Below are 13,984 nucleotides of genomic sequence, written 5' to 3' on the forward strand. Positions count from 1 at the left end.
AAACATCAGATTCTCGGGCACTCCCAACTGGGGACTTGGCTTGCAGCCTAGGCACGTGTCCTAGACTGGGAATCGAACGAGTGAGCCTCTGGTTCACAGGCCTGCACTCAATCCAGTAAGCCACACCAGCCAGAGCAGGAAGGCTTTCTTAGCTAGGGGAATTGCTACAGAGGCTCCCTTTCCCAGCACAGAATTTCAAGTACTCCCCTCCTCCTGTGCTATGTTAGCTTGTGATGTTCTAAACGCCTGGCTCAGGGCTGCTGAATTAACTGCTGAAAAGTGTCTCTTCTGCTCCCTGTCTTGGTTTACTATCTATCCTGACTAACACATACGCCATAGAGATCAAAACGGATGCAGAGGGGAGTTGCTGGACCCAAGACTAGCCTGTCAGTCTACTCTGGGGATAAAGAAGCGATCGATGGTCACAGGTGGACTTTCCAGGTGCACGCCAGAGATTGGAAAATTAACTGGTAATTCAGGTCGTCCTACACCCCAAACTAATAAACCCAGTGGAAGAAAGGGATGCGCTCTTGCGAACCTGGGCAACACCATGAGTGTTCCCGGGGCCGTGTGGCACTGGTGCGGCTCTGCCGAGGGTGCTGCCTCCCTCGAGGGTGCTGCGTCCCTCGTGGCGCCTGCCCAGCAGCGGATCCAAGGAGGGAGCCTGAAGCCAGACAGCGGCCTGGAGCTGGTTGAATTGCCTGGTTGACCCTCCCCCGCCCTCTCCAGCTCACCCAGCTCCGTCCCTCTCTCCCCTCCCCTCCTCACCCTCTGCCCACCGCGTTCCTGCCTGGTCCCAGTCCTGCTCTCTCCTCTCACACTGTATCTAGTATCTACTCACTCCCCAGCAGGATCTTACCCCATCTCTGACGGGCGCCGCCTTCTTGAACGCAATGCCGCCAAGGCTTCTGGGAGGTGTTGCTGGCCTGCGCTTCTCCGGTTCTTCCTATCAGCCGCCTGTAGGGGGGTGGGGGTGGTGGCTCGCGGGCTGCTGGGAAGTGTAGTCTGCTGGTGGGCGCAGGCGCTGTGCGACGGGGGCTCCTCGCTGACACTGGTCCTTTATCTGAGGGAATTGCTCCGACTAGCGGGGCGGAGGAGACGGGTGGTGAGTGCCCAGGGAAGGGGCGTGAGCACTCGGGAGCCAGTGTGGATCCGGGAGGGTTGTGCGGGTGAAGGTGATGCCTGAGGCTCTGTGTGTGTGTGTGTGAGAGAGAGAGAGACAGAGAGAGAGTGAGAGTTGCGCTGAGACTCCCGGGCGGACTCTGAGTGTGTCTCCGTATTTGTTACCGCGTGTGTCCAGGTGGCTGGCCTCCTGTGTCTCGCCTTCGCTCGTGGGTGTGTCGGCTTTCTGTCTTGGTCTCTCTGGGGCCCGTCTGTGTCCACGTCTGTGTGTGTGTCTGCTTTTGTTTCCGTCCGCGGTGTCCGCACAAGGGCGCCATCCAGGTGTCCACCTGTGTCTGGTCTCTTCCTCTGCGCCTTTATGTGTGTGTGGTGTGAGTGTGTGTGCGTGTGGGGGTGCGACTCCTGTCCAAGCCTTCCCCTGTCCGTGCACCTGCGCCTCTGTCTCTGGGCATGGCAGACGTGCGTGAGTGGGTGCGTTGGGGGTGTCCTCCTGAGAGCATGGAGAACACGGCCCTCCTGGACAGACGGGCCTGGGGGAGCTGCCTGCCTGCAGGCCCCAGAGCCCATCTCCTTCCTGCCCTCAGAGCCTCCCCTGGTCCCGGGAGGGTAGGATGAGTGTGGTAGCCAGGTGTGGGGCTAAGGAAGAGGGTCAGAGAACTTACCCCTGCTGACCTGAGTGCATTTGTTCAGGGAGGGTGTGTTGGGTGCTCAGGATATCCTTCTGGGCATTTTATAGGCCTCCCGGTGACTCTAAGGTAGGGACCCTCACCATCCCCGTTTTGCATATGGGGAAACAGTCTCAGAGACTTAAGTGAATCACCCAATACAACACCCAGGCATTCAGAGCCCTCACCCTAAACACCCCACAGATCCTTGAGAAATAACAGACAGAAGGAAATGCCAGAAAGCTTGGATAGAAGAGGAGGAGTAGGAGCACCCTCCGCCCGTGGCTCTGCAGCCACAAATCTGAAGCCACACTGGGTTCAGAGGTAACCAGCCCTGTGCACGTGTCACTTTAGGGCCACTGTGCCTTCATGGCCTCTTTTTAAGTAAAGTAAAAATTAGAGTTGTGATTGCATTGCTATATGGACAAATATAGCCCAGACTGGATTAGACACTTTTTCTCTTAGAATTTGAAGAGAAATGATGATATTTTCTAGGGCTCCTACAGGTATCAGAAACCCTGGGCCCATGGTGCCTCCTGGGTAAGTTGGCTCTGGTGGCTTTCTGGCAAAAGAAGTCCTTGTTTTTGACCTGGTGGTTCAGGGATAGGAGTCAGACGCTGCAGGTCTAGAAAGAATACATTTGTAAAAATTAAATTCTGTTTAAAAAATCATGAAGTCACTGACTGGAGGCAACGTGGGATTTCGGACTGGACACTCAGCCTTCTGCCCTCCGCAGTGTTGTTTGTTGGTCTGTTGGTGTTTTGCTTCTAGAAACAGTGCTACAATAAACATTGTTTATGTTTATTGATTTTAGAAAGAGAAGTAGAGAGAAACATTGGCCATTTGCCTCCCACACACACCCCAACCAGGTATTGGGGGATCAGACCCACCACCTATGTACAGCCCCTGACTGGGGATCAAACCCACAACCTGTTGGTGTATGTGTTGACACTTCAAATAACTGAGCTACCCAGCCAGGTACTGAGTTTTTACTGTGTGCCACACAGCCCCAGGCTCCCTATGTGTATCTTTTCATTGAGCCTCACATATCCCACATTTCTGGGGGAGCCCTAGGAGTGTCTTCTAGGGGCCAGGTCCAGCACTCAGAGCCAGCGTAAAAACAGAGGGTCCTTTTCCTTCCTTTAGGCCGTGGAACAGGCAGTGTGCACATGCGTGTTTGTTGGGGGAGCATCAGTGTGTGGGTGTGAAGTGCACCAAGCATGTGAATCAGACATACAGAGCCCAGCCCCAATCCTAGCTGTCATTTGGGCATGTGGCTTATCTTTTTGGGCCTTAGTTTCCTCATCTGTAAAACGGGATAAGAGAAAAAAGCACCTACACTCTGGGTGTCAGGAAGATTAAATCAGAGATCTTTGTCAAGTGCCTTGGACGCCATACCCCCTTACGCATTCACTGTTAACATGTGTGCATGTCCCTGTCTGCCTGGCTTCCGATGGGTGTGTCTGTCTCTCCTGTCTGCACTGTGGGTCAGTCCTCAACCTGGTTTCTCACTGTACCTTTCTCTTTCTCTCCCTGTGTACAGCTTGCCCATTCCCCAGTCACCATGGGCACTGGAAGGATGACCACTCAGCCTCTGACCAAGAAGGCCCTGGTGAGTCATGTCACCCTCTTGTACCTCCATGATAAGGGTCAGGCTTCCCAGAAGGGATGACCCTCTGCACCCCCATCAGGTTCCTGTCCTGGTCTCCTGGGATTTTGTCTACTCTGAGGAGGGAGAGTACTGGCCTGACACTGATTTTGTCAATTGCAGGGGGCAGGATAGCTCAGGAGCGACCTGAGGCCTCTCAGGAGACACTGTTGGACACCTGGGAAGTGGAAGCTTAAACACATTCCATCAAGTGTGACAAAGGCCCCTGCAGAGGCCATGGGCAGTATGTGCTGGACAGGGGACCTTCAGAAGTGGGCAGACGGCATACATACCCAGGGGTTGGGAGGAGGATGACTGTGGGAGGGACCTGTGTACATCCCTATCTCTTGCCATATTTTAGTGAGCGAATATTTGTGGTGTTTTACTCTAAATTTCCTTTTATGCAAGAAATACCTTACAAGAAAAAATATATACATGGTCCTGGCTGGGTAGCTCAGTTGGTTAGAGGATCTACTTGATGCACCAAGGTTGTGAATTCAATCCCTGGTCACAGCACATGCAAATATCAACCAATGAATGCATCAATAAGTAGAACAACAAATTTGATCTCTTTCTCTTTCTCTCTCTAATATCAATAAATTTTATATATAGCTAGGCATAAACCTTTTTTTTTTTTTTACTTACCAGAGGATATATTCATAGATTTTTTAAAACATTTTTTAAAGATTTTATTTATTTATTTTTAAACAGAGGAGAAAGGAGGGAGAAAGAGAGGAAGAGAAACATCAATGTGTGGTTGCCTCTCACACGCTCCCCAGTGGGGACCTGGCCCACTACCCAGGCATGTGCCCTGACTGTGAATCAAACCGGCGATCTTGGGTTCACAGGCCAGCGCTCAATCTACTGAGCCATACCAGCCAGGGCTGTTTATTGATTTTTAGATTCAGAGGGAGAGAGAGAGAAAAAGAAACATAGATGTGGAGGGAAACATTGATCAGTTGCCTCCTGTACACGCCCCAGCCTGTAATCAAACCAACAACCTTGTGGGGTATGGGACAATGCTCTAACCAACCAAATCACCTGACCAGCGCTGGGCATAAATAGTTCCCCTGCATTTTTTATCATTTCTTTAGGAGCTATTCCTTGCAGAGGAAGATTGGGGTGGGTATTTTTAAGGCCTTCCTGAAGTCTTTGTAGTTCTGGGTTGGGACAGGTTATACTCCCACCAGTGTGGAGGAGGGGCTGTGACTTTTTCATGTTGGCTGTTATGCAGTGTTTATTCCACTCACTGGATAAAATGACAACTGGTATAAACCTTCCACATGGTAGGTGACAAGTGATTTCACATGATCTTTTACTGAGTAGCATCATTTGTGGTATTAGTGAGGTTTGAATTTTAGAAAATGTTTATTGGCCATTTCTGTGGGCAGGCGAATTACCTATTCTGTGCTTTATCAGTCTAAAGGAATCTTAGCATTCTTGTCATTTTTTAAAAGATTTTATTTATTATTAGAGAGATGGGAAGGGGGCAGAAGGAAAGGGAGAGAAACATCAATGTGAGAAACACCAATCAGTTGGCTCTCATATGTATGCCATCTGGGGACCAAACCTGCAACCTGAGCATGTGCCCTGACTGGGAATGGAACTGGTGATCTTCCTTTCTGCAAAATGATGCCCAGCCACCTGAACCATGCTGGTCAGGGCATCAACTTACTTTATTTTTTTTTAAGTCTAAAAGCGTTGCATATTTTTAAAGTCCAATCTGTCGGTCTCTCCCCCATTGTCTTTAAGTAGAGAAAGCATTTCTTCATCCGCAATCTGCCCACCACGTATATGTCTTCCTTTTTTCCATTTATCATTTGGATGTTAACAGAGAACTTTCAAACGTTTTCTACCCACCTGGAATTTGTTTTGCTGTATAAACATGTCAGTTCTCTTACCTGTGAAATTTGGTGTCGTGTCCTCTAACACCTTCATTGAGATACACCCCACACACTACAACGTGTACAATTCATTGGTTTTTGGTTGTGCAACCATCGCCACATTCAATTGGAGAATACAGGCTGGGGCCAAAGTAGGTGTACAGTTGTGAGTATGCAAAACCCACTTTATTCTTGTATTATTATTTATTCAATGTTGTGTTTTTTCCATATGAGTAACTGTAGACCTACTATTGCCCCACCCTGTATTTCCATCACCCTGAAAGGAACCATCACTCTCATTTTTTCTATCAACACCCAGGCCTTGTCAACTAGTCATTTACTTTTTGCCTCTGGATTCGACTATTTTGCCCTCTTTTTTTTCTTTTTAATCCTCACCCTAGCATATACTTATGATTTTAGAGAGAGAGGAAAGTAGAGAGAGAAACATTGATGTGAGAGAGAAACATTCATCGGATGCCTCCCATACGCACTGCAACCAGGGACTGCTCCCGTAATCTTTGGTTGTACAGATGATGCTCCAACTAACTGAGCCACCTAACCAGGGATGGACATTTATTATAAATGAAATCACAAAACATTTGTTTTTTGTGTTTCTGGCTGCTTTCACTGAGCATATGTTTTTGATGTTCATCTATGTTGTAGCAGGGTGACCAGGTGACCTGGGGTCCCGTCAGTTGTTGCCATGTGTACACATAACACAAAGATTGTATGGAAGGAAATAAGTTTTATTAGTAGGGTTCCCAATTTGGGTGGGCTGGACCATTCCTGCTCTGATCCCTTCTTTTCTGCAAGACACAGAAACTCCCTTGCTCCCAAAAAGATTACACACCAAAGCCGTGGCCAGAAGTTCCCCATTAGTGCTTATCTGTTTTGGGGGAGCTTAAGCTGGCCATGCAAACGGGTCTCCATCCTCTCTGGGGTATGCACTAGTGGCTTCAAGAGTTGCCATCATCTTGCATCAGCTCTGTCTCTCAGGGTCTGGGGTGCACTGCCAGATCACTCCAAAGAGTGGTGCAGGGTAAGCTCCATCCGTGAGGGACCTCCCAGCTCAGGCCTCCATGTCTGCTCTCAGTCTGTGCGCTGCTCTTACGGCAAGAGAGAGGAAGCCATCTAGGACCTGTGTGCCGTGCTGCACTGTACTGTGTTCTAATATTCCAAGGGCTGGAGCCTGGTGAAGCATGCATCCCCGGGTGGGACCCTGCTTAGGGGGAGCTGGCTTCCAGCCATGTGGAGTCTAAGCCCGCTGTGGGCTAGGCATCTGCTGGTCTCGCGAGTGCTCTCATCCCTGCTGGGCAAAGCAAGAGCCCAAGAAGTGAAGAGAGCAAGAGACTCCAAGCCCAAGGGAGGGAGCTTCTGCCCACCTTCTGTTTCTTTAAACAGAATCCTGTTTCTTTAAATCTGTCCCAGAATCCCACATGCTCTGGAAGCCAGTGGGCATGTCCACCTTTCCAACCAATGAGGGCTGCTGTCAGACATTTGCCTTTGCCCCTCTTCCAGCCGCCATGTTTAGCAAAGGGGCAAAGCCTCCGGTCTCTTCCTCTCTTCCTGTTTCTCTCAAATCAACAAAAATATCCTCGGGTTGGAATTTTTAAAAAATAGAGCCTGACTTCACCTCTTTGGAATGGGGGTGAGTTTCTTCTTGTGGAGAAGAGGTTTGTGCCATTAGACAAGAATCCAAAGCAGATGGAACCCTGGAGTGAGTGGCCTCAGTCATACACACAGAGCAGTCAGAGGGGTTGGGAGCTCTTGGAGGGAAGCCCCATTTCCATGGGAATCAGAGTACCCTTTGGAGGGGTACTCTGTGTGTCCCCTACAATAAACTTGTTGTTCAGTGTGGGCTCCCAGATGCCCAGGACCATCTCTGGTTGTCAGCCTGTCCCAGTCTGGGCTGGTGCATGGAGCCTGCTCAGTAACAATTTCATTGAGTGAGTTCATTCAGGCAGAAAGACTTAGGTAAGACTTTCAGCAGGAGTTATGTTTAAAAAGTTAAAAAGAAATAAATACAAACATAAAGGGGGGCAGGAGGAAACTTTGGGAGGTTGTGGATGAGCTTGTGGCCTCATTAGTGTTGATGATTTCAAAGATGTGTACTTACTTCAACCTTATCACATTGTGTTTTTTAATTACGTGCAGCTTTCTGTGTGCCCGTCATACCTCAATAACGTAGTTTAAGGAAAAGATGTTATTCTTTTACCAAAGGATGAATGGGGCAAAGAATCATATAATAATAATACAAGTATTAATGATAAGAAACATATATAACATGTCCAGTTAATCAAATGATAAACAGTACTAGTTGACCTTACTGAGAGCTTCCTTCAGCCATGCCACACTGTGGAATCACGCATGTATGACCTCATTTAACCTCATGATAGCTACAGAGGTGGTGTCATTACTAGGAGGTCCATTGATCTACAGGCTCAGAAAGGTTAAGACAGTTGTTCAAGGAAACACAGATGGGGAGAAAGAGCCGGAATTTTGTTGCACTCTCCCAAGCCCGGACTCAACCACTGCCCAGTACTGCTCCCTGATCCCATGCCGGTTGTCCCAAGAGAAGGAGGCCAGCATGAGTCCCTGGCAGGCACTCAGACCACAGAGGGATTGGCTAGCACTTGCATCCTCCTCTCAGGGAGAGTGAGCCACGGTTCATGGTCCACAACAGATATGTTACTGTGCGTGGGCCGTGGGGCTGCTGTCACAAAGCACCACTGATGGAGAGGCCTGAACAACAGGACTCTTATCTTCCCAAGGGTCTGGGGCCCAGGAGTCCAAGGCCAAATCATCTATGGGGCACTGTTCCCTCTGAGGGTGCCCAGGAACGGGCTGTTCCCAGCATCTCTCACAGCTTCTGCTGGACCTGTGGCTCGTGGCACCATAATTCCCATCCTCATGTGGCGTGTCCCTGCGTGCATGTCTCTGTGTCCAAACTTCTCCTTTTTATAAGGACATCAGTCCTATCACCTTGGGGGCCACCTTCTTCAGTGTGACCTCATTTTAACTCTACACCTGCAATGACCCTGTTTCCAAATGAGGTCCCATCCTGAGAAGCTGGGGGTTAGCACTTCAACACAGGAACTCAGCATGAAACTCAACCAGTAACATGGCCTAGAATAATACCTGACACAGAGGAACCACTGAGTGAGTGACACGTCATTAATGCGGTGGTGATGACATTGTAATCATCATGTCATCTTGTTGTCCACTGTGCTGTAGAGCCATGTTTATTTCAGCATGGGCTCATGGTGGTGTGTCCTCGGTACTCCCGTCTGCCATTTAAGCCTCAGGTCTAGATTTACCTCCTGCCACCCGAATCTCCCCCCAAGGACCCTACTGCTGACCACACCTTCCAGCTTCCTGGACGCCCCCTACAGCTGCCACTGCTCGGGCACCTGTCACGATGGTATTGACCAGATTGTGGGTTCATTACGGGTGTTTCCATTTTACGGGTGTGAGGTAATATTTCATTGTGGTTTTAATTTGCAGCTCTCTGATGATGAGCGACGTTGAGCATTTTCTCATGTTTATGGGCCATGTGTGTGTCCTCTTTAGAGAAGTGTCTATTCAGGACCTTTGCCCCTTGTTTAAATGGGTTGTTTATCTTCCTGGTGAATAACCTTGTAGTTTATTTGACCCTCTGAGGACCACCCAGTGTACTTAGGCGCCGAGGACACTGAGCGGGCAGGGCCTTCAGAGCTCTGCACCTTATCAACACCACGTCAGGTGCATCCTGTGTGTCTTCCTGATCCTCTCGGCCCTTCTAGGGGCATCTCCCAAACTCTAAGGAGGGCCCTGCAGTGAGTGGTGTGCGCTTACTCTTACAGGGGTCAGTGGCGTTCAGGGATGTGATTGTGGACTTCACCCAGGAGGAGTGGCAGCAGCTGAAGCCTGCGCAGAAGGACCTGTACAGGGATGTGATGATGGAGATCTACTGGAACCTGGTCTCGCTGGGTAAGGGGACAGCTTCACCATGTTACTCACACATGGTGTGTTACTTCACAGTGACACAGAAAATTAAAAAGATGGACAGATCTGACATGTAGGATATTCAAATTACTTGAAGCTAAAAATAAAGTTGATAGGTGATGAAATGGAGTTGAGTATTTACCTCATGTATAACAGGATTCTAAATATATAAAGAACTCCTAGGGAAAAAAAACCAGAGGAAAATAAAAAGAAGAAAAAGACCGAGTGAATGATAGAAAGATGGGCAAAGCTTATGAGCGTGCAATTCACAGATGTAGAAAAGCATGGAGTTACACTTAACAAAAGATTTATAAACCTTATTAATAGTCAAAGAAGTACCAGTTGAGGCACAGAAATACAGTTGTTGCCCATGAGGCACACAGAGATGAAAAACAATAACAGCCTGTCCAGGTGTGGCTTAGTTGGTCAGAGTGCCACGCTGTACATGAATAGGTTGTGGGTTTGATCCCCAGTTACGGCACATACCTAGGTTGCCAGTTTGATTTTTGATTAGGGAGCATCCAGGAGGAACCAATGGATGTTTTTCTCTCACATCAATGTTTCCCCCTCTCTCTCTTTCTCTACCGCCCTTCCCTCCTTCCCCACTTCCTTCCTCCCCCTCTAAGGATGTCCTTGGGCGATGCTTAAAAAAATATTAACAGCAGCATGTAGTATGAGTGCATAGGGAAAGGGACTCTGTATTTTTGTAGCTTCATGTTCAGTCAGCTATTTTGGAAGACACTTTGGCATCATCAACCAAATTGTAAATGAATCCATTGCTGTAATCTATCCTTAAAAGTTTTCCTGTAAGTGTGCAGAGCTTTCATAGGAAGAAAAATCAAGAGAAATGCCTGGATGCCCACCCACAGGACTGACCGACCATATCAGGGTGTAGCAATATGATGGAAATCACGAGATTCTCAAAGAGGAGCACTCTTTGTAGTCTCTGACACAGAGAGATGTCCCTTGTCAGATGCGTACCACTCCCACTTACTTGGTTACCTCTTAGGAAGCTGGGTTCCAGGTAGCCGGATGTTCATTTTTTTAATGACATTTTTGTATAAGATCTCACAGTTTTCAAATGCTGGAGTGAACCGTGAGATACATGTACAGAGTCTGGAACCCAGGACAGCCTCCTAGGCTGGAAACAGCAATTGAGGAACCCACAGGACACACCCAGGAGAGGACTGGAGTGTCTGGGGTCAGCAGGGAGGGATGAGTGTGTAAAGAAGAGGGGTCCGGGGCCCGCTGCCATGGCGAGGCCGCTCCTGGACAGGGTAGGAAGGCGGGAGCTTTGCTAGCCGGTAGAGCAGCAGAGGACAACTAACACAGCCCCATGAGAGTCAGCTCTTTCTTTATCATTTCTGATTACAGTCTATGCTATGAAAGCACAGCTGGCTGGGGGCGTGCAGGATGAGGCCTGAAAGCCAGGAGCTGGGTGCAGTGAACCCTTAACGGGTTTGCAGGAGCCTTTGATCCGCTCCTCCAAGCCCGCCTTCCTCTTCTTTCTCTCCAGGGGTCTATCTGCCCAGCTCTGAGCTCTGCTGGCCACTTTTGTACCCACTCCCAAGGGGACTTTTCTCACTCTCTGCTTACCTCCCTACACCTCACTGTCTCAGCTCACATCTTCCCTCTGTCTCTTCGACAGGGTGTCCCTCTACTCCCAGGTTGTGCCTTGTCATGTCTTGGGAAGGTCCTCCCTCCCAGCGTGGTTAACTACATGTGTGTCATCATCTCTTCCCCCTCCCCTCAGACTTGGAGGCAAGACCTGCCATGAAAGAATTGGCCCCACAGGCGGACGAATGGGAAGACAAACCATCTGTTGTGGTGGTGGTGGTGGAAGGACCCAAGAGGAATGGTGCCCAGGGTTACAACTGTGAAGAAGCGGGGACACAGGGTGACTGGGTGGGGCAGCGACAAGGCAGCCCAGGGACATGTCTGGAGTGGTTGGACATGTCCCATGCTTTAGCTCCTCAGTGTTGTGAACGTACAGCATTCATGCACCAAAGCCCCATGCCAGTCCTGCCAGGATCGGAAGGACCAAGAGAAGCGGGGACGCACTCCTTTGCCATGTGTGGGAAGGACTCAGGTACTTCAAGCCTAGATCCTCCCTCCAAACACTGTGTGGAGAAGAAGCCCTATGAGTGTGGAGACTGTGGCAAGGCTTTTAGCTATAACTCCTGCCTGAAGAAGCACCAACGAATCCACACCAGGGAGAAGCCGTATCATTGCGGGCAATGCGGCAAAGCTTTTGGTTATAACTCATCCTTGAAGATGCACCAACAAATACACACGAGGGAGAAGCCCTTCTCCTGTGCCATGTGTGGAAAACAGTTCCTCTGGAAGTCTTACCTCACTATCCACCAGCGGATGCACACTGGGGAGAAGCCCTTCTCCTGTGCCACATGTGGGAAGCAGTTCCTCTGTAAGTCATACCTAACCATCCACCAGCGTGTGCATACTGGGGAGAAGCCATACGAGTGCACCGTGTGCAGGCGCACCTTCAGTCAGAGCGTGCACCTAACAGAGCACCAGCGGACACACACAGGCGAGAAGCCATTCACATGTCCTGAGTGTGGCAAGGCCTTTAAAAGGAGCTCGTCACTCACTCTGCACCGCAGGACCCACATGGGCAAGCGGCTCTACACGTGTGGCCAGTGCAGTAAAGCCTTCACCAACAGTTCCTTGCTCAGGGAACACGGGCGTGTGCACACCGGGGAGAAGCCCTACAAGTGTGGCCAGTGCAGCAAGGCCTTTAGCCACAGCTCCTCACTCAAGGCGCACCAGCATGTGCACACTGGGGAGAAGCTCTACAAGTGCGGCCAGTGTGGCAAGGCCTTTAGCCACAGCTCCTCGCTCAGAGTGCACCAGCGCATGCACACCGGGGAGAAGCCCTACAAGTGCTCTATCTGCCAGATGCACTTTGCCACACGCAGGTCCCTTGTGGTGCACCAGACTGGCCACAGCAGCAAGGAGCCATGTAAGTGCAGCCTGTGCAGCAAGACCTTCAGCAAGAACTGCTTGCTCAGGAAGCACAGGCACGTGCACACCAGGGAGTAACCCTGCCAGTGCTCTGTCTGCCAGAAGTGCTTCATGGCACTCTCGTCCCTGTAGGAGCACCTGACCAAGCACACAATGGAAAAGCCCTGTAAGTGTAGCTGGTGTGGCAAAGCCTTGGTCAGGAACCTCTTGCTCCCCGTCCACCAGGGGATCCACCTGGGAGACAAGCCCTATGAGTGTGACGAGTGCAGGCAAACCTTCAGCAAGAACTTCAACCTCACATGACACCAGAGGATTCACACGTAGCAGATGTGCATGGGATCTCAATCCACACCCAACAGGCAGATCCTGAGTCCATGGGCCAGTGCCAGACTTGACAGTGGAGGCCACGAGTAGATGCAAGAGAAGTCCTGCCCAGATGGGTCATAGGAATGTAGGCCCTGGGGACGGCCACGCCATGCTCACCATTTGATTCCCCAGCGTGCCCAGGGCCGTGTGGAAAGCAAGCTCCCCTACAGGTTTAGTATCTGGGAGCATGGCCAGGGGCACTGCGGCTCCAGACTGTGCTGGAGTAAACTGTCCTATGAGCTTAGACAATGCATTTAGTGTCTCTGGGACTCCATCTTCTCAACACTAAAGTGGAGGAGTGAGAGGAGGAAAGAAGAGGGGGAGGTGGGCTCCATGGGAACATTGTCACTTTGTCACAATGCATGGACGTAGTCCAGGGATCAGTATGTCACCATCTGAGTGTTTCTTTGTTCTCCCCCCACACAGCCCCCAGTTTCCCTGCAACACCAGCTGGAAGGCCCCAAGCTTATAAGCTGTAGAAGTTACCAGGTGGCTCATGAGGAGAAAAAATACTTTTTTCAGGATTAGGAAGTAACAATTTCTTCAGATTCCAAAGTATCTCACATTGGTCTGTTAAGTTTTTCAAAATAAAAGTTTTAATTAAGTGAGACCAGCGTTGTTTACAGGAGACTTTACTTGGTGCCACACAATCTTGCCTCCTTGGTGGCTCAGAGGGAACAACAGATCCCGTGCCCATGGCATGGTCTCCCTGTAGGGTCTTACCCAACGGGGATGCCATGATCATGGGTGACTCAGCTGGGCAGACCATGGGCTGCACCCAGACAACAGAAGGACTTGATTCAGCTCTCTCAGTTTATTTTCAGTTTAAAGAGTTGTCCCCATTAAGTCATTGGAATATTTTACATTTACAAGCACCACACTTTATTCATTTAATCCTTCAAGAAAAAATCATACAATATCTGGTTGCCCTGGCTGGCATGGTTCAGTGGACTGAGTGTCGGCCTGCAAACTGAAAAGGTGTCCAGTTCTATTCCCCGTCAGGGCACACACCTGGGTTGTGGGCCACATCCAAAGTTGCTGGCATGCAAGAGGCAACCAACTGATGTTTCTCTCACACAGTGATGCTTCTTTCTTTCTCGTTCTCTCTCCTTTATCCCCACCCCCAAAATAAATAAAATATTTTTAAAAAAGAATATTATGTGCCAAGAATACTCTTAAGAGGTGTATTGTAAAATACATTCCTCCATCACCATGGACATGAACATGTGGGAAGGGGCCAAAGCAGGAATAATTGGGACAGCTGTAATAGCATAAACAATTTTTTAAAATTTAGCCCTGGCTGATATAGCTCAGAGGATTGAGTGTGGGCTACA

The 13,984-nt window shown here is 49.6% G+C and overlaps 1 protein-coding gene across 2 annotated transcripts; it reads left to right on the forward strand.

Annotated features, from left to right (window-relative positions):
• Positions 1-1,043: 1,043 nt before the first annotated feature.
• Positions 1,044-13,768, forward strand: LOC128779782 (endothelial zinc finger protein induced by tumor necrosis factor alpha-like). Of its 2 annotated transcripts, XM_071219974.1 has the most exons (4): positions 1,044-1,105; positions 3,331-3,399; positions 9,161-9,287; positions 10,951-13,768. In XM_071219974.1, the coding sequence occupies exon 4, from the start codon at positions 11,076-11,078 to the stop codon at positions 12,360-12,362; it is 1,287 nt and encodes a 428-aa protein (XP_071076075.1). In that variant the 5' UTR covers positions 1,044-1,105; positions 3,331-3,399; positions 9,161-9,287; positions 10,951-11,075; the 3' UTR covers positions 12,363-13,768. The 2 variants fall into 2 exon arrangements, 1 of the variants encoding a protein (XP_071076075.1); XR_008425837.1 differs by lacking the exons at positions 9,161-9,287; positions 10,951-13,768 and adding an exon at positions 3,559-5,482 and having other exon boundaries at positions 1,068-1,105.
• The last annotated feature ends 216 nt before the right edge of the window (positions 13,769-13,984 follow it).

The sequence above is a fragment of the Desmodus rotundus genome, chromosome 12, assembly GCF_022682495.2.
Source record: "Desmodus rotundus isolate HL8 chromosome 12, HLdesRot8A.1, whole genome shotgun sequence".
In the NCBI taxonomy this organism is placed as follows: domain Eukaryota; kingdom Metazoa; phylum Chordata; class Mammalia; order Chiroptera; family Phyllostomidae; genus Desmodus; species Desmodus rotundus.